Here is a 23,990-nt window from a genome sequence, read left to right as displayed (position 1 = left end):
GCCCCCTCCCACAACCACCTCCTTGGGACCTGCTCATTTCAGAAGAGACTTTAGGAAGGCCACATAAATGCAGAGGTGCTTTTTCTGAAGGGAAGAAGGGAGCACTGTGTTTTTCAGGCAGAATTGGAAGGTTAGAACTAAGGAATGAAGCCCATGTCTTGCCCTGGGTGGCAGGCGCCGCTCTCTCTAAAGGTCCTTGAAAAACACCAGGGGAAGCGGACCTGTAATAATTATAATAATTTATTATTTGTACCCCGCCCATCTGGCCGGGTCTCCCCAACCACTCTGGGCGGCTTCCAACAAAGATTAAAAATACATTTAAATGTCACACATTAAAAACTTCCCTGAACAGGGCTGCCTTCAGGTGTCTTCTAAAAGTTTGGTAGTTATTTTTCTCTTTGACATCTGGTGGGAGGGCGTTCCACAGGGCGGGCGCCACTACCGAGAAGGCCCTCCGCCTGGTTCCCTGTAACTTGGCTTCTCGCAGGGAGGGAACCGCCAGAAGGTTCTCGGCACTGGACCTCAGTGTCTGGGCAGAACGATGGGGGTGGAGACGCTCCTTCAGGTATACTGGGCCATAAAAGGGTAAAAGAGTACAGTGGACCCTCTGGATACCGATTTAATTCATTCTGGGGGTCCGTGCACACTCTGAAAAATCCATAACCAAAGGTACCGATTCTGCGCATGGTGCGATAGAGCGCTTCTACGCATGCGTGCAATGCGCAGATCACTTCTGCGCATGTGGCGAAACCTGGAAAAATACTTCCAGGTTTGCAGCTTTCGCAACCCGAAGATTACATATCCAGAGAGGTACGTAACCCGAGAGTCCACTGTACTGGGAAATTATCCATAATGAATTGAAAGAAATGTTTAAAAGTACTTTAAAAGTACAGAGTCCTTTTTGGGGGGATAATTTTTTAAAAAGGGTTATTTATGTATGCTACCACTGCGGCCCGTGTTGCGTTAGCCCAAAAATGGAAAATGAGCAAGGTCCCAGCTAAAGAATGGCAACTTAAGCTGACAGAATATGCGCAGTTTGCAGACTTAACATATAGAATAAGAAGAACACATATTTAGAGAAGATTGGAAAATGTTTACTGAATATATGGGGGGAAACTGTGTACACCTGAAAATGTTGGCAGCACTAAGATAAATTCAACAGCGTATGTTTTGATGGATGTCATAATGGAATACTGAACTTTTGTAAAATATGCAGGGATTTATGATATGCAAAATGAACCGCGGAAAGAGAAGAAGGGATGTCATTGGTATTTTAAGGATGTTTAAATGAGCGTTCTAAATTGTAAAACAGAAAATTTAATAAAACACACACACACCGTATTTTTCCGTCTATAAGACGCCCCCATGTATAAGACACCCCCTATTTGGGGGGACTCAGATTTAAGAAAATGGGGGGAGAAGTACACATGTATGAGACGCTCCCTAATTTTTGACATTATTTTTTAGGGAAAAATCTAGTCTTATACATGGAAAAATATGATAGATATATAGATAGATGATAGATAGATAGATGGATGGATGAATGGAAAACACCAGGGGGAGGGGCACACAGCACCAGGCAGGCAGGCAGGCCAGCATGTGGCAAAACCGGTGTCTTTAATTTCCCTTTCCAAAAATATCAGTGCTGCAGCAGCAGGAGCTGCAAGGGGCTGGGATCTGGGTCCTTTTGGGGTTCCTGTTTTTCCGCACGCAGCTCTGACTGAGCAGAGAAGCCGCAGAGCAGCTCAATCCCCGCTGATGCCCCAGAACACAAGCTGCAGCTTGGGCAAACCGATCGGCTGTTTGCTCAGCTCATGTTCCGAGCAAACAGAACCAGGTTCGGGACCACAAGTCTGTCCAGGGTAACTCAAACACCTGAGCCATGCAGACCATGCACAATGCCCCATGCCCTGCTGCCCCACCGCCAAAGCTCCACACGGATGCCCTCCGTTGGGGGTGCTTTAGGTGCGGTTCCTGAATTGCAGGGGGCTGGACTAGATGGCCACTGGGGGACCCTCCCAACTCTGAGTCCACAAGGCCTACCTGCCTGTCCACCTCGGGGAGCAGCAGCAGCAGTCTCTGCTGACAGTCGGCCGGCAGCACGGAGAAGGTGTGCTTATTGATCAGCGCCCTCAGGTTGGTGTTCACCAGGATGGAGTCGGGCGTCTCCACGTCGATTTCGGCACATTTCGTCCTCTTCAGCTGCCCTGGGCAAGAGCGACAGAGGGCCCTGGTCATCTGCGAGGAGGGGAGGAGCAGCAGGCCAGAACGCAGCTCCTCAGCCCGGAAGGGGAAAGCCAGCCCCACAGCAGGGCTCAGAAGACCCCTCAAGGCTCAGTGTCCTCTGGCAGGACCTCTTCCGCCTCCCTAAGGCAATGCCAGGCTGCACCATCAGAAGGTAGGAGGGTTCTCTCCTCTTCCTTGTCCTACACTCAGGAGCTAGCCTGGGTCTGTTCTCCACCTTCAGTAGAGCAGACTCTGCACCTTCAGAGCACGTGTGTCAGGAGTGTGTGCAGGAGCCAGGCTCTGTGACAGTAGGGCTTTGCAGGACTGGGGCCTTCCTAAGTTTGTTCTGAAGAGGCAAGGTGCGGCCACACAGGTGAGGCTGCCTGGTAACTCACTGCACCTGGTGGCAAGAGCTGGGAAGGGATATAAGGTCAGCTTTTCCCTTCAGCTCTTTGCCACAGCAACACGTTCCCTGCCTTGCTGCGTTTGACTCGTTGCTTCCTGACCCTCGGACCCTTGGCTTCTTGACTCCTGGCTCTCTGACCCTCGGACTCCTGGCTTCCTGACTCCTGGTTTCTGGACCCCAGGTCCTGCTCCCACTGCCATCTTGCCCCCGGTCCTGACGTCCCCTGCCAGGACTTTGATCGCCTGTGAACCGGACCGTGACAATGTGAATTACCCGCATGAGCCTGCCCAGCACAAAAATGGAATGACTGTGGTATCTGCCCCTCTGAGAATGTGGGGGGTGCTCCAGGGGGGGACAGGCAGAAGATATTTGGTGGGGCGACACACTGGTCAACCTGCTCCCCCCCAACTTCCCGCTCATCAAGCCTTTGTTCTCAAAGCTGGGAGCCCCCTGAAGCCCCCTCCCCAAAACCTCATCACTGGCCTCTGACAAGGAAAGGCCTTTTCGTTAAAAAAAGGAAGCAGCAACAGTGGCTGGAAGAAGGTACAGGGTTATAAAGACTAGGACTAGCCGCCTGAGAAACAGTTTCTATCCAAATGCGATTTTGGTTTTAAACGCAGTGTAAGGTAGTCTCTATGGGAGTATATTGTATTTTAAAAATGGGGTATCAGAGTTTTTAAGGGGCTAACCAGGTTGGGATAGCAGGCTTGTTGGTTTTGGATGCCCTATGTATATATATATATATTTTCCAATTTCGTTGTTCTGTATGGGACAATGACAATAAAGATTATCGTATCGTATCGTCTTACTTGCATGGAGCCTCTCTGATCTCTGGAAGGGCTTCTTCCCCAGAACTGGCAGGGAAGGCTCTGTTTTAACGGAGGGAGACAAGCTGGACGTAGAGTTCTGGGAGCTGCTTGAGTGTCCATCAGATTGCTTTCCTTCCCAAGCTGCAGGGGGAAAGAGAAAACGCATCAGAACCAAGATCCGTTCACAGCCGGACCTTGGAGAGACCTGTCAGGAGTGAACTTGGACCACTGGGACCAAATCGTATGCGAATCAGGCTTACTAGAAAAGTTGACCAACAGACTGAAACTGACCCAGGGACAAAGAGGAGGCCTCCAACCTGGTGTGGGTCCCCTTGAATCACATACACAGCCCAACAAGACAACAACAAGAAACCACCGACAGCATACTTGACCCAACAATCCCCCTCACAGATGCATCCCTCTCACTACCAAGAAAATGTAATTAATGAATAGAAAGAGAAGTGGCCCAGTTGATGCTGACACAAAACCCCACATGGACACTATATAAAAGAATATAAGTTTCACCAAAGCACCCCTCCTCTCTTCTCCCCCAACCTTACACTGAACACAACATTAATGTCTCATATCAATTGTAACTGATCTGTAGAAAAGACTTTACAACCTAAAAAAAAGGAACAATGCACGTACTTTTGTAAACCAATAAAATATTTGATAAAAATTGTTTTGGTTTTTTTTAAAAAGAATTAAGATCAGTATCAAGTGATCTTTAATTTCAGTTTTCAAACTGTCAACCATCTCCAATCCAGGTTACGCAAACTGGTCCAAAATCAACTACGAAAAACTTCGCAAACTGGCCTTAACGATTAAAATACCTTAATCAGCACCACACCTTCATAATTCATGGGAGCCTCCTGTCTCTACAGGGCATCCACCTGAACTCTCCTAATGGGGCCTAATCCTGAGTGATACAGCAAAGAAGCAGGACCAGCGGCAGATACAGCAGACTGAACGCAACCCCAGGTTGCTCACATCAGGGAAGGTGGAGCTGGAGATCTAGCCATGGGCTACACAGCCAAACTTATTTATTTAACAAAATATACGGTATTTTTCGCTCTATAGGACACACTTTTCCCCCTACAAAAATTAAGGGGAAATGTGTGTGCGTCCTATGGAGCAAATACAGGCTCCTTGGCTTCAGTGATAGCAACGCGAAGCCTCCGAAGCGCAGAGGGAGCACGCCCTCCATGTTCCAAAGGCTTCGCGTTGCTTTCGCTGAAGCCTGGAGAGCGAGAGGCGTCGGTGCGCACCGACCCCTCTCGCTCTACAGGCATCAGGGATAGCCGCACGCAGCCCCTCTGGCAGGGAGAGGCTGCATGTGGCTATGGCTTCTTTAGCCCTGCGCAGCCTCTCCCGGCAGGGAGAGGTTGCGTGGGGCTGAAGAGGAAGCCAAAGCAGCCAGCGGGATGGATCCCGCTGGCTGCCTTGGCTTGAGCCATAGCCGTGCGCAACCCCTCCGGCAGGGAGAGGTTGCGCGCATCCTGTACACTGCTCTTTGGAGCTGGGGGGAAATAAGATTATTTTTCTTGATTTCCCCCCCTAAAAACTGGGTGCACCCTATGGTCCGGTGCGCCTTATGGAGCGAAAAATATGGTATATACTGCTTGGTTGCAGTAAAACCTCTAAGCAGTTTACACACACAATGCACCTCCCCCCACCAGCTAACAACTTTCCTGCATGGATATCCCAGTGGGAACCATCCCCAAAGGAGTTGCTCCTGGGGAGCAAGAAGACAGGAGGCAGTCCTGCAGCTGAGCCCCTGCCTGGCAGCAGGCAGAAAGTCATGGGCTCCATCCCGCTGGCATCTGCAGGGAATGACCCTTTTGCATGTGACCAAGGCACATGCAGCTGCTGACACGTGTACAGGGGCCGAGCAGGCTGACCTGGAACATAACCCCCATGCAAACAGGGAATTGCCTCTACAGCTAAAAAAAGCATTTCAACCAGAGGGGCTTGGGATGACCTTTCTCTGCTGAGGGCCACTGAAGTGAAGGACATGAGGCAGGAGTTGGTAATGCAGGCAAGCCGTACAGGAGCAAGCTGCCAGCTAGCTCTGCGGAGGCTCCTTTTATTAGCACAATATGCAAAACCAGTCAGATACCTTTTGGACTGTGACCTTTACACATCTTCCAATCCCGAGATCGTGGGGTGGTACAAAGTTATTTTGACACCTGTTTCCACCGCATCATTTCCCCCTTGCGCAATGTATGACGGAGGCAAGGGTCACAGACAGGGCACAGCAGACCGCTAAGAGAGCAAAGGTTAGATAGAGGGCATGATGTTCAGACAGCTGTGGCTTTGTCTGTGGGGGGGGGGGGAGTGTGCTCCGCACCCTAAGGTCCCTGTGTGGACAGCTGAGGCTGCCCGCGGGCGGAAGTGTGCTCCACACCCAGCGATCATCCCTACAGGCCACTTCTGGTCAACAGCTCTGACAACAGTAAGAAACAACAACGGACTGCTGGATGCCGCTTCAGGCCGGCTGTTGTGCCTGTAAGAGGCAAGGGGGCAAGCGAGGTGTTGGGGTCTCATACCAGGCTTTGCAGGGACGGAGGGGCTGGCGGCCTTTGCATGCTGTTGGAGGAGGTGGTGGTTGGAGGAGACAGGCTGCACGCTGGCTCCTCGGCATTGCTGCTGCTTCCGCTGCTTCTGCTTCAGAGCCTACGAGGAGAGGGAGGAGACAGAAAAGAGGAGGCAGCAGGGCCTTTTTAGCTGCGGCACACAGATGTGGGAACGCCCTCCCCAATGAAGCCTGGCTGGCCCCATCTCTAAGTTCATTCCAGCATTGCAGCTAGGCTTTCCAGGGAGGCTTCTGGGGGAGCCTGAAGACACTGTGGTTTTTCCTGCTCTTTTGCTGGGGGGATGCCCCCCAGTTCTCTAACAACTGTTTTGTATTGTTCTTGAATGCAAGAACAGGCCCTGCTGGGTCAGGACGGGGGCCCATCCAGCCTGATATCCAGGGGAAGCCACAGCCCCTCTGTCCTCCTGCGGCTTCCAGCGACTGGCATTCAGAAGCAACAATGCCTCCAGCCATGGAACCAGAACATGGCCATTGTGGCTGGCAGCGCTTGGCAGGCCCCTTCTTCAAGAATTTGGCTAATTCACTGTCAAAATACCCAGGCTGGTGGTCATCACTGCCTCCCCTGGGATCGAGTCCCATAGTTTAACTATGTCTGATCCGCAGAAGTAGAAGAGAAGTGTTTGGATTTGATATCCCGCTTTATCACTACCTGAAGGAGTCTCAAAGCGGCTCACATTCTCCTTTCCCTTCCTCCCCACAACAAACACACTGTGAGGTGAGTGGGGCTGAGAGACTTCAGAGAAGTGTGACTGGCCCAAGGTCACCCAGCAGCTGCAGGTGGAGGAGCGGAGACGCGAACCCGGTTCACCAGATTACGAGTCCACCGCTCTTAACCGCTACACTACACTGACTCTCACTGCAGAAGTACTTATCTGCTCCTAGTCTTCCTACACTCAGCTTCACTGGGTGTCCATGACTTCTAGCGTTATGAGAGACAGAGAGAAACGTTTCTCTATCCACTCGCCCCGTACCAAATAGCTTTGGCTCCCTGACTCAGAGGAGCCGCAGAGGGAAGGCACACCAGGCTTTTGGGCCTCAAGGCAAAGGGCAGGTCCGTGCCCCTGAAACGCAGAAGCAGGAGGAATATTTCAGGGACCATTTTAACCCTGCCCCTCGCTTCTCCACTCACCTGCTTGAGGGCCTTTTTGCTGAGCTTCTGAGATGATGAGATGACTTTACCTGGTGGAATGGAAGGAGAGGGGCAGCCCGGCTGGGGAGAGGCCACTTGCAGGAGCCTGGCTGACGCTAGAGAAAGGAAGAGAAAAACAGCGCAGGGAAGTTAAGCCAGCAGCCCAGGCCAAGTGCAAGGCACCCAGTGTTAGAAACTGAGATAGGAAAGAGCTAAAGGACACCTTAAACTGAGGTTATGGGCGCTGCAACAGAGTGTCTGGGAGTGCAAAGCTGAAAATGAATGAACTGCAGCTAAAATCTTATGTTCATTTTTAACATGGTTCAGTCCTCATCTGAAGACTGCAAAAAAAGAAGCCATATTTTCCCTGCCCACCCCCTTAATATTCTTATGAGGGTCCCTTCTCCAGTGGGGAGGCAGAAAAAGGTCCTCCTTTTCTTCCAGCAGTGGCAGTTTGAATCTAAAATCTTAGGCACAGCACTATGCCCAAAGCTCAGAAACTGCTCGCATTAATGAAATTCCCTGTTGCAAAACGCGCCTAGAACAATGGGAGTTTCGAACGCTGAAGTCACCTTCTGCAAAAGGCCAGGAAAAGGCCGTCTGCTCCGCCCACCCCACAGGCACATGGCCAAGAATATCCTGCCTCAGAGAATCACAAGAATTATTGCCATCTTTTTATCTGGCCCTTTCCCGAAATGGATCACAGGATAGCAAGTGAACATAAGTGCAGCTATTCATGAAACCATCAAAATGGGTTGTATCCAATGTAGTGCTAAGTCACTTGGCGGTCTGCTCGTTCCACTGGGGAAATGTTTTCTGACAGCAGAATACTGCACTGTGCAAGAAGACGCACAAGCAAGTCGCTAGTTCACTTTGCAGCATGACGGAACGCGTGACCTGCTGCGTAGCGAGTTTCTGCTAGCGCAGCCATTGGGCTAGACTCCTCTGTTGAGCAACATCGCAAATCATCTGTCCACTAGCACAAGAGCCTAATGTCAGTAAATAAATAGCATAAGAGTAAGAATAATATCCACAGAACACTATACCTAAAAAAATATAAAATTCCTGCCATCTAAATGGATAATTTTCCTGTAATGTAAACAGAGCTGCACCTTAACAACACAGACAGGTGGAAATTATTATTATTACTTATTGAATTTATATACTGCCCTATACCCGGAGGTCTCATGTTGTGCCTCACGGAGTTTCTCCCACGTAATCTCATATGCTGAATTTCAGCACAAAGAACAGGGATGGCCAAGGGGATGCCCTCCCAGTGCTTTCGACTCCCAACTCTCACCGGCCCCGGCCAGCAAGGCCAAGGGTCAAGGATGATGGGAGACACAGTTCCACAACCCCTGGAGGACGTAAGGCTGCCTAACCCTGGCGCAGAGCATGTCACCCATGTGCTTTGCCCCTCGAGTACCAGAGCAAAGAGCAACGAGGGTGGCGAGAGCTCAGAGTATTTGGTGGCAGTGCTTGCCCTTCTCCGAGGCAAGGCCTTTTGCCCCACAAGATCATGCCTCCACCCGTCTTCCTGGAGCCCCCCGTGCGCATTCCCCGGGTGCCTCCAGCGGACAGAGCTGGGCTTGGACCTGGCAGGGCGGCATTCAGACCACATCCTTGTCACAGCAGGCACCCCTTCTGCCTCTCAGCCTTCATTCCCAGTCTGCAGTGAGACCCTTGCCCCACACTTTTGGCAAGGACGAGCACAAGAGAGGCTGCAGAAGACTTTCTGAATGTAGAGTGCTTCTGTTTCTGTATGTTTGCATTAGCAGTTCATACGTTGCTGGAGCCCTGCTGCTGCCACAGAAGAAAGCTGTCTTAACCTGTGGCACACATGGCAACCGCCGTGGTGATAAATTCCCCAATGAGGAACAAAGGCAGGAACAATCCTTGTGAACAATTTCTAAACCACTGTTGGGAAGCTGAGCTTTGAGCTGACCTTTTTCAGTGCTGAATTCAAGCTGGTGTATTGTCAGAGGTCTCCGAAGCTAAAATGCCCACCCTTTGCTGGGAAAATTCCCCAGTGGCTGAAATAAACTGACACACCCTCATGTCTGGGGGTTTTTTGGGTTGTTGTTTTTTAAGGAAAATAACCTATCACTCATTCTGCTGCTTCTATTTATCTGGAGCATCTGTACCCACTTTCAAGGCTCAAAGACCCCAAAGTGGCTTACATAAAACCAGAAAAAAAGAAGACAGCTTCTGCCTGCAGGCTTACCTGCCTAAAACAGGTAACACAAAAGGAAGATAAAGAAGGAAGAGGAAAAACAAGGAGACTCAGGGACTAATTCTTAATGTTCTTACAATGAACCTTCTTCCTGAACCTTTTCCAACTCTACAAAATCCTTTCTGAGTTGAGGCGACGAGAATTATATATGCCAGGGATGTCCAACAGGTAGATCGGGATCAACTGGACGATCCCCGGGAGGTTTTGGTAGATTGTGGTAGATCGCTGGCTCCTCCATCCGGCCCCCCCACCTCCCCCCATCCTCTAGATCGCTAGAATGGAAGACAGAGTTTCTGCAGCGATGCTGACGGTCTCCTAAGCGTTCTATCGCTGAGGGCCTTTTTTCATTTATTAGACCTGAACCCCACCCAAAAAAACCGGGATGTACCTCCCTAAAGAAGCTCAACAACTTTGATCTGAAACCCCCCCCCCCAAAAAAGGGGTAGATCACTGCCAGATTTTAATCATGTGAGTAGATCGCAGTCTCTTGGAAGTTGGACGTCCCTGATATATGCTATTCCAAATGTGGCTGCACCATAGATTTGTTTAATGGCATTATAGTAATGGCAGTTTTATTTTCAATTCCTTTTCTAATGATCCTTGGCATGGAATCTGCCTTTTTCACACTGGGTGGACATCTTCACTGAGCTCCCCACGATGACCCAAAAATCTCATTCATGGTCAGTCACCGCCAGTTCAGACCCCATGAGCATATAAGTGAAATTAAGACTTTCTGCCCCAAATGTGCATCATTTTGCACTTGTTTACACTGGCAAATGCAATTCATTTCATTGCCCTTTAACCCAGTCTGGATAGATCCTTTTACCCTTCCTAAATAATCTGGTACCAACAAACTTGGCCACTTCATTACTCACGCCTAACTCTAGATCGTTTAAAGGTAAAGGTAAAGGGATCCCTGACCATTAGGTCCAGTCGTGGCCGACTCTGGGGTTGCGGCGCTCATATCACTTTACTGGCCGAGGGAGCCGGCGTACAGCTTCCGGGTCATGAGGCCAGCATGACTAAGCCGCTTCTGGCGAACCAGAGTAGCGCACGGAAATTCCGTTTACCTTCCCGCCGGAGTGGTACCTATTTATCTACTTGCACTTTGACGTGCTTTGGAACTGCTAGGTTGGCAGGAGCAGGGACCGAGCAACGGGCGCTCACCCCGTCACGGGGATTCGAACCGCCGACATTCTGATCGGCAAGCCCTAGGCTCTGTGGTTTAACCTACAGCGCCACCCACGTCCCACAGGTCCCAATACTGACACCAATTTTCTCCAGCAGGCTGTGGTAAAAGAATGGTGGATAAATGACATAAACAGGGAGAATAGAACACGTTATTACTGTCTGTAGACAGACCCAGTTAAACTGCTCTAAATACGCCAACACTTCACCAGTGGGTTTAAAAACATACCTAGGACTCGGAAATGGTCTTTTCAGGAGTCCTGTTGTTTTAAACAAGCTCATCTGGGAAAGTCAGACTCTGAAGTCAATGGGACACCCCATGACTCAATATAATAAAAACAGACACGACACAGTTGCATCTGGGTGACAGAAGGCCTACGGAACTTATTCATCAAACTTATCTTCCCAAAATCTTTGCTGAGCAAGATTTGCAGATATGAACATGAACCAGAAGCATCCCGGAAGAACAACGTGCATTCACCCCCCACTGCTTGGTGAAAGGCAGCTGGCTTCCAGGGTTGGTGCTGTCAACAAAGCCACGAGTGATGCCTGTCACAGGAAGTGACAGAATTGGTTTAGCAGAGGAAAATACTATTTGGGAAGGTATGTTTCAGTATCTCTGACTGCTCACAGGCAGCTTTACCTGCTCCATTTGGAGGGTCTGGCAGCGAGGATCCCAGTTAGTCTGCCAGCTCCCTAGCCATACAGACTCCCACCTGCAACATGCAGCGGGAATCTAGCACTGCACTCCTGGCACTACAAAACTGTGATAACAGTCTGGGATAAATATAGGAAAGCGTTAAAGGCAGCAATCTCTCTTCCCTGGTACTTGGAGTACTTTTGAATAGTTCTGCCAAACCTCATTATTAGTTTCCTTAAATATATTTATTCTATCTGTCTAAGTGCATTTACATTCAACGACATGGTTTTTAATTTTATCACAACCCTCTGGTCTTCAATATGTGATGAAAATTCAGAAAGGTGAATATATAAGTGTGCTGTAACATTCTGTTAATATATCATCGGGATATGCTTGCCCAGGAAGATGCTGAAGAGAGACGCTTAAGGGGGCCAGCGTCTGGGGCTGAGTGACCCATGCTTGACATGCCCACCCTGGTCCTCTGTGAAGTCCGGCCAAAGGAGCAGAGTTGCCCAAGCCAACCCTGGGTGCCCTTTCAAGTCGTCCACTCTTCTTCCATGTAAGACATTTGCTATTACTTCTGTCATACTGCTGCATTTTTATTATGTTTCCCCTATGAAATAAGGCCCCAAGCGCTTGCTAAGACCTTTATTCTCATTGGCCTTTGCCCACCATTAATAGTGGCTTATAGTATAATTTGCCCTTGCTCAGATGCCCAGGCTATTATTATTATTATTATTATTATTATTATTATTATTATTATTATTATTATTATTAGAATTTATATACCACCCTATACCCAGAGGTCTCAGGGCGGTTCACAGAAAAGATCAACATAAAAACCACTATATATATATAATCAGAATAAAAACAACAACCCAATACCCCCCCCAAAAGAGCCTCATTTTAAAAGGGCAAAGGATGCCAATCAGATCAACAAAAGACTTGGTTCAAAAAGCAACGTTTTTGCCTGGTGCCTGAAGGTGTATAATGAAGGCGCCAGGCGGACTTCCCTGGGGAGAGAATTCCACAGACGGGGAGCCACTGCAAAGAAGGCCCTGCTCTCGTGTTGCCACCCTCCGGACCTCTCGAGGAGGAGGCGGCACACAAAGAGGGGCCTCAGAAGGGCCAATGCCTCAACCCCACGTTAAACTGCAGCCAGTCACTGAGTACAGTACAGCTTCCGTAATTTTCATTCCATGACTAACTCTGAACAGGTTTTCAGGCTTGGACACCACAATTCCTCCAACTCACAGCTAATGGGATTCTCAGTTCTCATAAACTTTCTTCTCCTATGGGGTCCTAACTGCTGATGACTCAGAATGTTTGAGCTCCCATAAAGCAGAATGTCTTCTGGACAATGGCCAATGGCCCACCTAGTCCAGCCTCCTGCTCTCACAGTGGCAAACCCCCAAACAGGAGCTGCGCACCACAGCCCTCTCCCCACCTGTGTTTTCCAGGCACTGGGATTCAGAAGCCTGGCTGCCTCGGACGGTGGAGGCAGAGCAGAGCCATTCCGGTGGCAGCGTTTTGCAAGCCCACAGCTGCCGACTTGGTGGTTCTGCAGCTGTGGCCACTGAAACAGGACACAGCAGCGCTCACACCCCCTGCAGCCGGCAGAGTGAACAGGAAGCATTTCTGCTGGCGCAACTTACAAAATGCCAACTTGCTTCAGAGTGAAACCCCCGAGTTCCAGAGCTTCCACATTTCCCAAGCAGAATTCATTCTTCATGACACAAGGGTGATTGGGTGGCTTTCTCAAAGTCAGCCCAACTGCAGACACACCTGGGTCCATGCCAGCAATTCACTTCCTGTCGGAAGTGGTGCTGGAGACCGCAGGAGGGAAGAGTGCTGCTGCTGCACTCCAGGCCTCTTGCGGGGATTCCTAGAGACTTCTGGTCGGCCACTGTGAGAACAGGATGCTGGACCAGACAGGCCCCTAGTCAGCTCCAGCAGGGCTCTTCTGACATTATGATGATTCCCTGCCCCACGGAATGCCCCCCATGCTTGGCTGAGTTAGGGTGAAGCTGTGCAGAAAGCAGGGCAGGACCTCTGCAGTGATAGCTGGCAGCCACGAGTTTTGCTGAGCCCTAAGCCTTGGAGCTAAAGTAGAGACATCACCTTGCCAACAAAGGTCCGTATAGTAAAAGCTATGGTTTTCCCAGTAGTGATGTATGGAAGTGAGAGCTGGACCATAAAGAAGGCTGATCGCCGAAGAATGGATGCTTTTGAATTCTGGTGCTGGAGGAGACTCTAGAGAGTCCCATGGACTGCAAGAAGATCCAACCTCTCCATTCTGAAGGAAATCAGCCCTGAGTGCTCACTGGAAGGACAGATCCTGAAGCTTGAGGCTCCAAGACTTTGGCCACCTCATGAGAAGAGAAGACTCCCTGGAAAAGACCCTGATGCTGGGAAAGATGGAGGGCACAAGGAGAAGGGGACAACAGAGGACGAGATGGTGGGACAGTGATCTCGAAGCTACCAGCATGAGTTTGGCCAAACTGCAGGAGGCAGTGGAAGACAGGAGTGCCTGGCGTGCTCTGGTCCAGGGGGTCACGAAGAGTCGGACACGACTAAACGACTAACCAACAACAAGCCTTGAAGCTGTTCTGCCTGGAGGAGGCAGCACACACAGGGAGGCTCCCTGCCCTGTCCTTCCCTCCTCCCTCCCTCCATGGACAGCCACGTAAGCAGCTGGTCACACGCAGTGGAAACCGTCACCAGGCTTTCCTGCAAGGCAGGGCCACTCAGCCTTACCTCGCAACGGAATTTCAGAAAGCTTCTCTCGGGACATGGCTGTTGCCTACAGAGAAAACAAGACACCTTCTCTCCGTTCTCACAGAAAAAGAGCTCCGACCAGGGCTGGCTTTCAGCACCCCACACGCCTCATAGGGGCTCCGGATTGGCTGGACCCACAAACGCGAAGCTTGTCTCCGCTTTAAGTGTCAGTCTCATTGCTGTCACAAAACTTTATTTTTGTACATATAAGGAAGTCTGTTGTTGATGTGATCTGAAAGCGCTTCCTGTTTTGTATGTATATGAATAACGATGGTGGAACCACATTAGTGTGAACTGCTAAGCTAACCGTGGCCAGCCTTCCTCCCCACAAGGCACAAAATACACTGCTCAGCTGCTACCTGCTTCCACTCACCCACCCTGCAAAGAAAACAGGTGTTCTCCTAAGAAGAGCCCGGGGTCCTCTGTCAGCTCACGATACAGCCAGAGAGTTCGGCTGCTGCTGTGCAGTGGTGCCAGCCAGGTTGGCATGCAAGAGATACAGGGTCTTTTCAGTGGAGGCCCCAGGGTCACCTGCACTTGACCCCTTCAGGGCAGGACTTTATGGAAAACTTGTCTTATGGAGACTTCAGTTTATTCACTACCCAAAGCAAGTAGGAACATACACATGCTCCCGAAAGCTGGGTTGCAAGGCACAAACCCTGTTCTTCATTAGATTTATCCAGGCAATCTATGACTGAAGGACTGGCACTACGAAACAGCCGTCTCCTGAGCCAATCATCCGCTCTGTTGTGCCTGCCACTCATTTAAGCAGCATGCAACACTCTCGCTGAACATCAGATCTGCACCAAAGTCCATTGCAATTCCCAGTTACAGCTCCAGAGCGGGGCTGAGAGGCAGCCTCTGTGATTTAGGTACACTTGTGTCTCTGCCAAAGGAGCTTGCTGCTTAAAGCACCTCTCACCATCTTCCGCTGTGCAAATGGGAGGGACTCACCTGTTCATTATGTTCTGGGTGTTCTACTGGAACAGGTAAGAACAGACTCTCCCAAGCCTTGGCTCAGACACACTTAGGAAAGCCAAGCTTCCCTGCCTAACACGCCACTCTCTGACGCAAACACCCAAGAGCGTCAAGGGCTTTCAGTCTGGTTTACATAGCAAAATAGTCAGTTTTAAAGTCTGGAGGCAGGTGGACCCTTGTTCTCAACGGACAGGCCTTTCCTGCTAGTTCTAAATATTTTAACATTGCTATAAACTTGCAGATGAATGCCAAAACACAGCAGCAGCACCACTGCAAGCGCTCAGAATGCAGCCTCCCTTTCCATTGAAAGTGCCAGTTCCTCCTTTACTCACCTGGCAAGGCCCAAATTCAGAAGCCTGTGTTTCCTCAGCCTCGGCTGACGACACCAAATACCTACAAATAACAAAGAAGAGAAGCTGCTGTTTCCTCCTTTGCTCCAGGAACCTGGGATCCCGTCCGTTTTTGCAGGGAAACACCGAACCCTGGACTCAAGAGTTTGCCTGGCGTGTAAAGGAGGAAAACAGGAAGACCGGAGAACCACTAAGCAGGAAGACTGAAGCTTCACAGGAAGGGAAACTGACCAGTTAATGGTGAGGAAGCCCCTACCAAGGATCTCACCAAGATATAAACACCAAACTAAGTACTGGTATGACTGTGTAACATACCCTTGGTATATTGTTTGACCAGCACCCAGTGCTTAAGGATGTGCGTGTTTTTTAATATGAAGTTGGACACAATTACTTACCAGGAACATCCACCTTCCTCCTTTTCTCTGTGACCCATTTCCAAACTTTGTGCCAACCTGTATGCTTAGATTGTGCTGCTGGAGGGTATTAGCGCACAAACTCACAGGTGTAGGTCCTTTAAATGGGTCATAAGATGAAGAGCAGGATACAAGCTTTTTAAAAATAAAAAAGTAGCTAAAATTCAAGACAGAGATTAACTAGCAACCAACGTGATCAACGTGGACCATCTGCCTGACAACTGGAAAAGAACAAGCTGTGACCACAGTGGCTCTCAGCGCAGCCTGCCCCCACCCCCCTTGGGCCAACAGCTCAGGTGTGCTGCTGACTCTCTGCTAGGAAGGAACAGCTGGAGGCCTTTCTCCTGCGGAGGCTGCCCAGTTGCTGTGCAAAGGGATGGCACAGCTTTTGGAGCACCAGAAACATATAAAAACATAAGAAGAGTTTGCAGGATCAGACCACCAGCACAGGCAGTCCAGCATCCTCACAGTGGCAAACCAGAAACCCCAAAGGGAAACTTGCAGGCAGGAATTGAGTAATAATAATAATAATAATAAATTTTATTTATACCCTGCCCTCCCCAGGCAAGACCGGGCCCAGGGCGGCTAACACCCGATATAAAAACAATTGATTGAAATACAACTTAAAAACAAGATTAACATGCAACATTAAAACATTAAAATACAGCCTCATTTCAGTGGAAACTCCAATCAAAAACTTTTTTGGGGATGAAAACATCAAGGCCAACTATCCAGACTGGTCCTACGTGGGCCAGAAAAAAGCCAGGGAAGTCCCCAAATAGGAGTTCCATCACAGGAGGAGAAAGGAAAGAGGAAAGAGGGGATCAAGTTGCTTCCAAGCCAAAGGCCAGGCGGAACAACTCCGTCTTACAGGCCCTGCGGAAAGAAATCAGATCCTGCAGGGCCCTGGTCTCATGAGACAGAGCGTTCCACCAGGCCGGGGCCAGTGTTGAAAAGGCCCTGGCTCTGGTTGAGGCTAATCTGACTTCCTTAGGGCCCGGGACCTCTAGGGTGTTGCTATTTATGGACCTTGAGGCTCTTCGTGGGGCAGACCGAGAGAGGCGGTCCCGTAGGTACGAGGGTCCTAGGCCGTGAAGTACAAGAGCCAACTCCCCTCCTATGTTTTCGAGCAACTGGTGTTCAGAACAATTGAGCCTCTGTTCACTGTGGAGGCAGAGCAGAGCCGTCCTGGCTAGGAGCCACCGACAGCCCTCCCCACCTCCATGAGTTTGTCCAATCCTCTTTCAAAGCCATCCAAGTTGGTGGCCATCGCTGCCTCCTGTGGAGAGGAGTTCCACAGGTTTACTTCACTGTGTGAAGGTTTACTTTATCTGTCCTGAACTTCCCAGCTTTCAGCATCACTGGATGCCCATGAGTCCGAGTCTCATGAGAAAGGGAGGAACACTTTCTAACCACTTTCTCCAGGCATAGTTGCATAAGCTTCTATCAAGTTGCCTCTCACTCGCCTTTCGTCTAAAAGGTGCCAAACGCAAAAATGATTTGCAACTCAGATTAATCACAAACAGATCAAAAACCCAATGGAAAAAATACTAAATTAGGAGAGACCTTCCACCAAAAGGCCACCCAGAGTTAAGATGGTTTTACAGCACAGAAATGTGCTGTAAAGGCACAGCAAAGGAAATGTGCTCCCCAGGGAGGTGCCTCCAGAACCTGGAGGAATTGTGGCAGAAGCCTTGCTCCTGAAAGTTAACGCTTCTATAGATCTTATGTTCCTTCTCCTATCTTTAAATGTGAAAGACTGTCCCTCAGGGAATAGCCATTTGAACAGAATTCCTTTAGATTTCAGCACATCTGTCAATATCTTGTAATTATTTTGTTTTTTAGGAATTTCCTTGTATATTAATATATTACGTCCATCTATTGCCATTCTTCGTTTTTGTAAGATCTTATCTTTCAGCAACCTCGAATTGAGGAAAACTAGGCAATCCCCTGGCCCCTTAAATGGTCTTTTAGCATCTGGTTTCATCCTGAAAATTTTGTCAATATCCAATATCAAGTCTTCTTCCCTCACTCCAAGCCATTCCGCTATTTCCTTTGTCAATTTATTCATGATGTCCTCACCTTGTGTTTCTGGGACACCTCTAAACCTTAGAAGAGCAGAAATGGCTTGACAGCGATACCTCTGGATGCGAACGGGATCCGTTCCGGAGCCCCGTTCACATCCTGAAGCGAATGCAACCCGCGTCTGCGGGTCGTGATTCGCTGCTTCCGCACAGAAGTAGCGGAGCGTGTTACTTCCGTGTTTTGCCACTTGCGCAGACACTCAAAATGACGTCATTTTGAGCGTCTGCGCAAGTGGCGAAACACGGAAGTAACACGCTCCGCTACTTCTGGGTCGCCATGGAGCGCAATCCGAAAATGCTCAACCTGAAGCTACCTCAACCCGAGATATGACTGTACAAGGGAGGCCACCTCGGAGGTATCGTGGGGTCCAGAGTATTAACAAGGCAAGAACAAGGTGCCTGATTTGGAGAAAGGAGCTCCTGGGATCCAGCCCATGGCTAAACAAGCTCTCACCTCCTGGGATGCCCCTGCACCAGGAGAGCTTGAAAGCCGTCTTCAACACCAACCTCACAGCAAGCTTAAGATAGCAGTACATCCTGAAGGCTATGGAAGTGGGGATAGGATAAGCAGGAGAAGATCTCTCAGCAATAAGAGGAAGGGAACGGGGACAGCATGACCTCAGCTGGGAAGAGGGGGCCCTGATCACAAGCACCCTCCGTTCACCCAGAAGCAGCCCCAGGTTCCACAACTGCCAAGATGGGGCAATCATCCGCTCCTCAAAGCGCAAACAGATCAGCACTGCCTCTGCCTTGCCAGGATCCAGCTTCCTTTTGCTTAACCCTCACCCACCCATTGCTTCCGATACTGGTTTGCAAGCAAGCCGGCTGCTCCCAGAGGCTTAGTGAGCAAAAGGGCTCTGGGCCATCTTGATGAGCCGTTTCATAGGGACGAAAAGCAGCACTGCTGAAAACACAGAATTCATGGAACAGGGTTAGGCCAGTTCTTGTGGTCCTGAGGAGGCATCTATGCAGTCGACTCCCTCAATCATCACCATTCATTACAACAAGGTAGAAACTGACACCTCCAAGAGCTGCAGGAACCCACCCTCTTCCAGCTGCTGCTTTTTGCTACAGGAAAGGCCAGGGCTGCACTTTTATTCTTTACCGCAGCTCTGCTATGGCAGCAACACGTGGTTATGGTCACAGGCAGGAGAAGCATAGAAGAATTGTGAATAAGCAACATCATGCACACTCAGTTATTGCCCTTGAGCTGCAAAGCACAGCCTCTCAAAAAAGTGATCAATGTACTTCATGCACGGTCTCAGTCATCTTTACAACAACTATGCAAGGTAGACCAGTGCCGTAATCTCTGTACAGTGGTACCTCTGGTTAAGAACTTAATTCGCTCTGGAGGTCCGTTCTTAACCTGAAACTGTTCTTAACCTGAGGTACCACTTTAGCTAATGGGGCCTCCCGCTGCCGCACTATTTCTGTCTTCATCCTGAAGCAAGGTCCTTAACCCGAGGTACTATTTATGGGTTAGCAGAGTCTGTAACCTGAAGCGTCTGTAACCTGAAGCGTCTATAACCCGAGGAACCACTGTATTACATTACTGAGGGAGGGGGCTTATTAAATTTATCTTATTATATAGCCCATTATTGGCTTGCTGAAGACCCTGCCGTTGCTTGAACAAAGCGCGGGTCAGAGACTTGCTGCCTCGCATTTCAAGGCCTCAACTGCTACCGGTACACCAGCTCAGCACAGATTCATTGAACCCAGACGATACTTGACCTTCACAAGCTCCTATCTCTTCTAGCAAACGCAGACAGACAGTCGCACCAGTTAACCTTGAGGATGATGAGCTTGATGAGAAGCTAATCTCAACATAATTTCAAAATCCAAGAGGGATGATGACTCAGCTGCAATCTGGCTCTCCCAAGCTTTTCCCGTCTCAGTTTGCTCATGTTACATTCCCAACAGGGATTAGCCACATCAGAATTTACAGAAATGATTCACAGTTCAGCATGGAAGACTCTCCACATTTCCTAGAAGTGTGCACTATTCAACTTTCCCCCTGATAACACATCTAGTACAACTCTGAACTGCCCCTCATCAAAGCAGCAAGTACCAGCCAATTCTCATTTGGCAACTTGTTGCATGCCTCCCCCTTGCTGCAACAGAGCTTCAGTGGCGCTGGAACAACTGCTGCAGCCTTTTGCTGCCTCTCCTACATGGGGAGGTCTTACAACGGTGTTTTGTGACCTGGGGAGGTCTACCAAGTGTGAGAAGTCCCGTCTCCTACACCACAGAGCAAGAGATGGGTACTTGCCCTAAGTCACTGTGCGAACTTTCCTGGCTGAACACACATGCAGATACCGCTATATGATTCACGGCTCACAAATCATTTATTCAGCTACTAAGTGGTGCTCTCCACTAGCAAGAGCATTTTGCAAGTGTTTCTCATGAACAACAACAATGCAGTAACTTGCTGTGGTGGTCACTGGCTCCTCCAGCTCCTTGCACAGAAAACTGAACATCACCCCCCTGCCCCCCCAAAGCCTTTCAGCTTGCAGCCTGCTCTTTTAGTGTCCAGGATTTCTAGCAGTAGTTGCACTACAATGAGGGCAACCCAGCAGGCCCATGTACTGTGGCACTCCAGGGACACAGCACGTCTCCCCAGCTCCCATTTATTAACTGAAGGCGGGCAACAAGGTGTCGAGGTTTACTGAGCCATCAATGGGCTGTGCTGGGACTGCAAGTTCCACTGCCCTGCATAAGGGTCTCTGCACATCCGGAAATTTGAAATGCCCTCTGAATCAGAAGCCTTGCAGGCAATTCTGAACTCCAAACAAACAGCAAACAACCTCTTACCCTTCCCCAAGCACCCCAAAGCTACATTCAACTGAGTCAATTCCTCTCCAAAAGTGAACTCTAGCGTCTCGCCACCTCCAGAAAGATCCATTCAAAGCAAGGGAGAGCTTGGCCATTTCCCAACTGTCAGGGCCAGGGACAAAAGCTCTATTTGAGATAATATTCAGATGGCACTCGACGGCTTCAGGCTTCCGTTTGGAGCACTTCACTGGCTACCAACTCAAGCTCAGGCCTGAACTTCTTTGTGTACCAGTGACATACTCCAAGCGACCTCGGCTAAGTTATCCTCTGAAACCACTTTTGCAATGAGTACCAGGTTGCAACAAGCAACAGCAAACAGCCCCAGCAACTGGCGTGCAAAGCAGGCTGGGGGTGGGGGGCAGGGGGAGGGCAACCAGCTTGTGAGTTTCTTCAGGAATAGCTACCTTTCCTTCGCCACCGGCTTTTCCTTCCTCCTTTGTTGCTGCTCCTGTCGCTGCTGCTGCTACTGCTGCTGTTCTCTGAGCTGGGGGAGTCTGACTGCACATCACTGCTCTCTTCCGAGCCTTCGGAGAGTTCTTTCAGCCCATCTGGAACATCCTTCTGCAGGCAAAACACAAACAGGCGGACCTTGGTGCGTTTATCTCTATGTAAGTTCAACATTCACTAAGACTGGGCCACGGGGTTGGGGGTGGGCGGGGAGAGAAAGAGAGAATTAAAGACAAGAATATCGCAAGTGCCATCCTCTGGCTCAAAAGTCAGGGGGCATAATAATCCACCTGGAGGTTCCTCTTGCATGCAATCCGATTTTAAATTAGTGGCAACTGTGCAAGACTTCTTTTCCAGGAACCTGAAATTGCAGGTTGGCATTGTGTCTTGACTACGGTCCTGAGGGCCAGGGGACTTGACTCCACTCCCCAGCAAGGCTCCCTTTTGCATTCCCAACAGATGGCTGGCTGCCCACCCAGCCAGCCTCCTTCCAAGGAATGGGATTCCACAGCCCACATAGACGAAACCATTCTCCTATAGAGATAGCACTCTTTTTTATGTTCTTTTAAAAACCTGGCTGTCAGCCCATTACGTAGTCCATCCTGTCCAATCTCCTTCTCTCTATCCAGTTTTCATGGCCTGTTTGCACAGGATTTCTTTCTAGAATCTCCTACGGAGTAATTCTTTCCAACGCAAGAGCATAAATATATATATTGCCTTCTTGTGCACCTGAATGCTGCCAACCTTCACCAGCAACAGCCCTCCAGGGTCTCAGGCACGGAAGGCGGATTCTCCCAAGACCCTTGTGTGCTCTATGACTTCTTGCCAGGGTCCATTCCGGTATCTTGGCGTAACTCCTCAAGGCCGCATGCCCTGAGCACCTTTGCACCCAAGCAACTCATCAAGAAGCCACTGGGACGCTTTGCCAGCTCAGGCCCGACAGCTCCTGCAGCTACCAAAGCTCCCTCAAGCTAAACTGGGTTTCAAACAAAAAAGAGAAATCTGTTTCCAATTTTCAGGCAGGTCACAACCAGGTTGTTACTGAGTTTGCTCCTGGAATGATTCGCAGCAAAAGCCAAGTCAAGCTGTCCATCACCCCCACGCATGGCACAAACCTCGTCAGAGCAACAGAGAAAAAAGAGGCCCCCCCAACCGCTGTGTCCTAGATTCAACCTCTGGCACTGCAGGTGCTGCCCCAAAGCTATGCCATTGTTTGGGGACGAGCACAATATATTATAATAATTTATTATAATAATTTATTATTTATACCCCGCCCATCTGGCTGGGTATTCTGGTTAATTAGGAAGATCTCAGGTAAATAAAGCAGTCTCAGGCACCTCCTCAGCTCTGTAAGAGGACCTGGAGGAGACTTTTTAAAAAGAAGCTGCCACCCCCAGAGTCCACCTCAAATCCACCTGTACTATACTGAACTGCCCCCATTTAAAGGACACAGCGGCTGGCAGGTATTACAGAGCCCCCACCCTCTGGCAAGCTCTTCCTTGCTCTCTTTTTCCTGCCATTCTCCACACCGCTGCCCTGTCACAAACCCCCTTAGGCAGGTTCACTAGGTGGGGGGACGGGACACTTTCCATGTGTGTTGGCCAATGCTGCTTACCCAGTGAACTTCAAGGCCCAGCAAGCTCTTCCGTCACAGCCTTCCTGATCAAAATCTTAACAACAGCACTACTCCAATATGCACATGCTAGACACATGTCCGCTGAAGGCGAAGCAAGTGGCTTTAAGCAGCATAACTAGTGTAAGGGCAACAGAGGGGGGAAACCCAGGCTCAAAAAAATCATTTCTGCAAGCCAATACCATGGTTATGATCCAGATGTTTAAAGCCCACACCAGGAACAAAGATGCAAAATTACAGTGGTACCTATGAACTTAATTCGTTCCGGAGGTCTGTTCTTAACCTAAAACTGTTCTTAACCTGAGGCGTGCTGTTGCTAATGGGGCCTCCCAGTGCCACCGACACACGACTTCCACTTGCATCCCAGGGCAAAGTTCGCTACCCGGAACACCTACTTCCGGGTCAGCAGAGCTCATAACCTGAAGCGTTCATAAGGAGGACGGTACGTAACCCGAGGTTCCACTGTATTATAATTATTATTATTTATACTGAATTTATATATTACCCTTGGTCACAAGATCTCAGGACAGTTCACAGAATAAAGCACGAGATAAAAGCACAAGTAAATAATAAAAAGAAAAGCAAGACAACAGTACCCCCATGCTTTGAGGGACTGCTGTAAGCCACACAGTGTGGTGCGTATCCTGGCAGTGCGTGGGATCCCAACGGCAGCCCAGTTCCAATTCCTTGCAGGAGACTCCCTTACCTTCAGGGTGTAAACGCCCATCCGCCCTGGGACCTTGTAGAAAATGCCCTCGTCCCCACGGGAGTTGGTGTGCAGCATAGCATTCAGGCATGCAAGAGGAGAAGTCCCACTGAAAAGAGAAGGGCAGGGTTAGTCCCCCTGGCACACACAAGGGGAATGCTGCTGCTGCCAAACTTCGTATCTGCCCTGTCCAAGGCCTTGCCCAGCTGCTGATGACTTCAAATGGGAGCCAGTCTCCCCATGAGCCAGGCCAGGCTGACCAGCACTGAGCTCACAAGGCAGTGGCACTCGAGGGCAGCTTTGGAGACAGCAAACAAATGCATCCAACAGCTGAACAAAGAGGAGCCCCAAAGGGAGGGTATTGTGGCAAATATTGCATGGAGGGCTCACACACAATGCATTCCTGTCCTGCCCCTTTCTTCTTGAGGTCAGGAGGGAGACTTACTCTGGTCTTCAGAGCAGGATAGCATCCCCAGAGCACGGGGAGGGCTTTCCTTGCTCCGCTGTTTTCTTTCTAGTCCTAAGAACGTAAGAGGAGCCTG

At 49.7% G+C, this 23,990-nt stretch overlaps 1 protein-coding gene across 2 annotated transcripts in view; it reads right to left on the bottom strand.

Annotated features, from left to right (window-relative positions):
- The window catches only part of ASXL2 (ASXL transcriptional regulator 2), a 32,079-nt gene extending 8,429 nt beyond the window's left edge, over window positions 1-23,650 (bottom strand). The window contains exons 1-6 of one of the 2 annotated variants that reach the window (XM_083604880.1): window positions 23,449-23,650; window positions 21,067-21,223; window positions 7,167-7,282; window positions 5,991-6,117; window positions 3,442-3,582; window positions 2,044-2,207 (exon numbers count right to left, since the gene is read on the bottom strand). In XM_083604880.1, coding sequence (XP_083461006.1) covers window positions 2,044-2,207; window positions 3,442-3,582; window positions 5,991-6,117; window positions 7,167-7,282; window positions 21,067-21,223; window positions 23,449-23,526 — 783 coding nt within the window. In that variant the 5' untranslated portion in view covers window positions 23,527-23,650. Of the gene's footprint in view, window positions 1-2,043; window positions 2,208-3,441; window positions 3,583-5,990; window positions 6,118-7,166; window positions 7,283-13,984; window positions 14,974-21,066; window positions 21,224-23,448 lie in introns of those variants that run through there. The other variant, XM_083604881.1, reaches the window with a different exon arrangement.
- Between the last annotated feature and the right edge of the window lie 340 nt (window positions 23,651-23,990).

The sequence above is a fragment of the Podarcis filfolensis genome, assembly GCF_964270895.1.
Source record: "Podarcis filfolensis genome assembly, chromosome: 3".
Lineage (NCBI taxonomy): Eukaryota > Metazoa > Chordata > Lepidosauria > Squamata > Lacertidae > Podarcis > Podarcis filfolensis.
The sequence above is the reverse complement of the archived record's forward strand: the minus strand, read 5'-3'. Positions and strand labels throughout refer to the sequence as shown.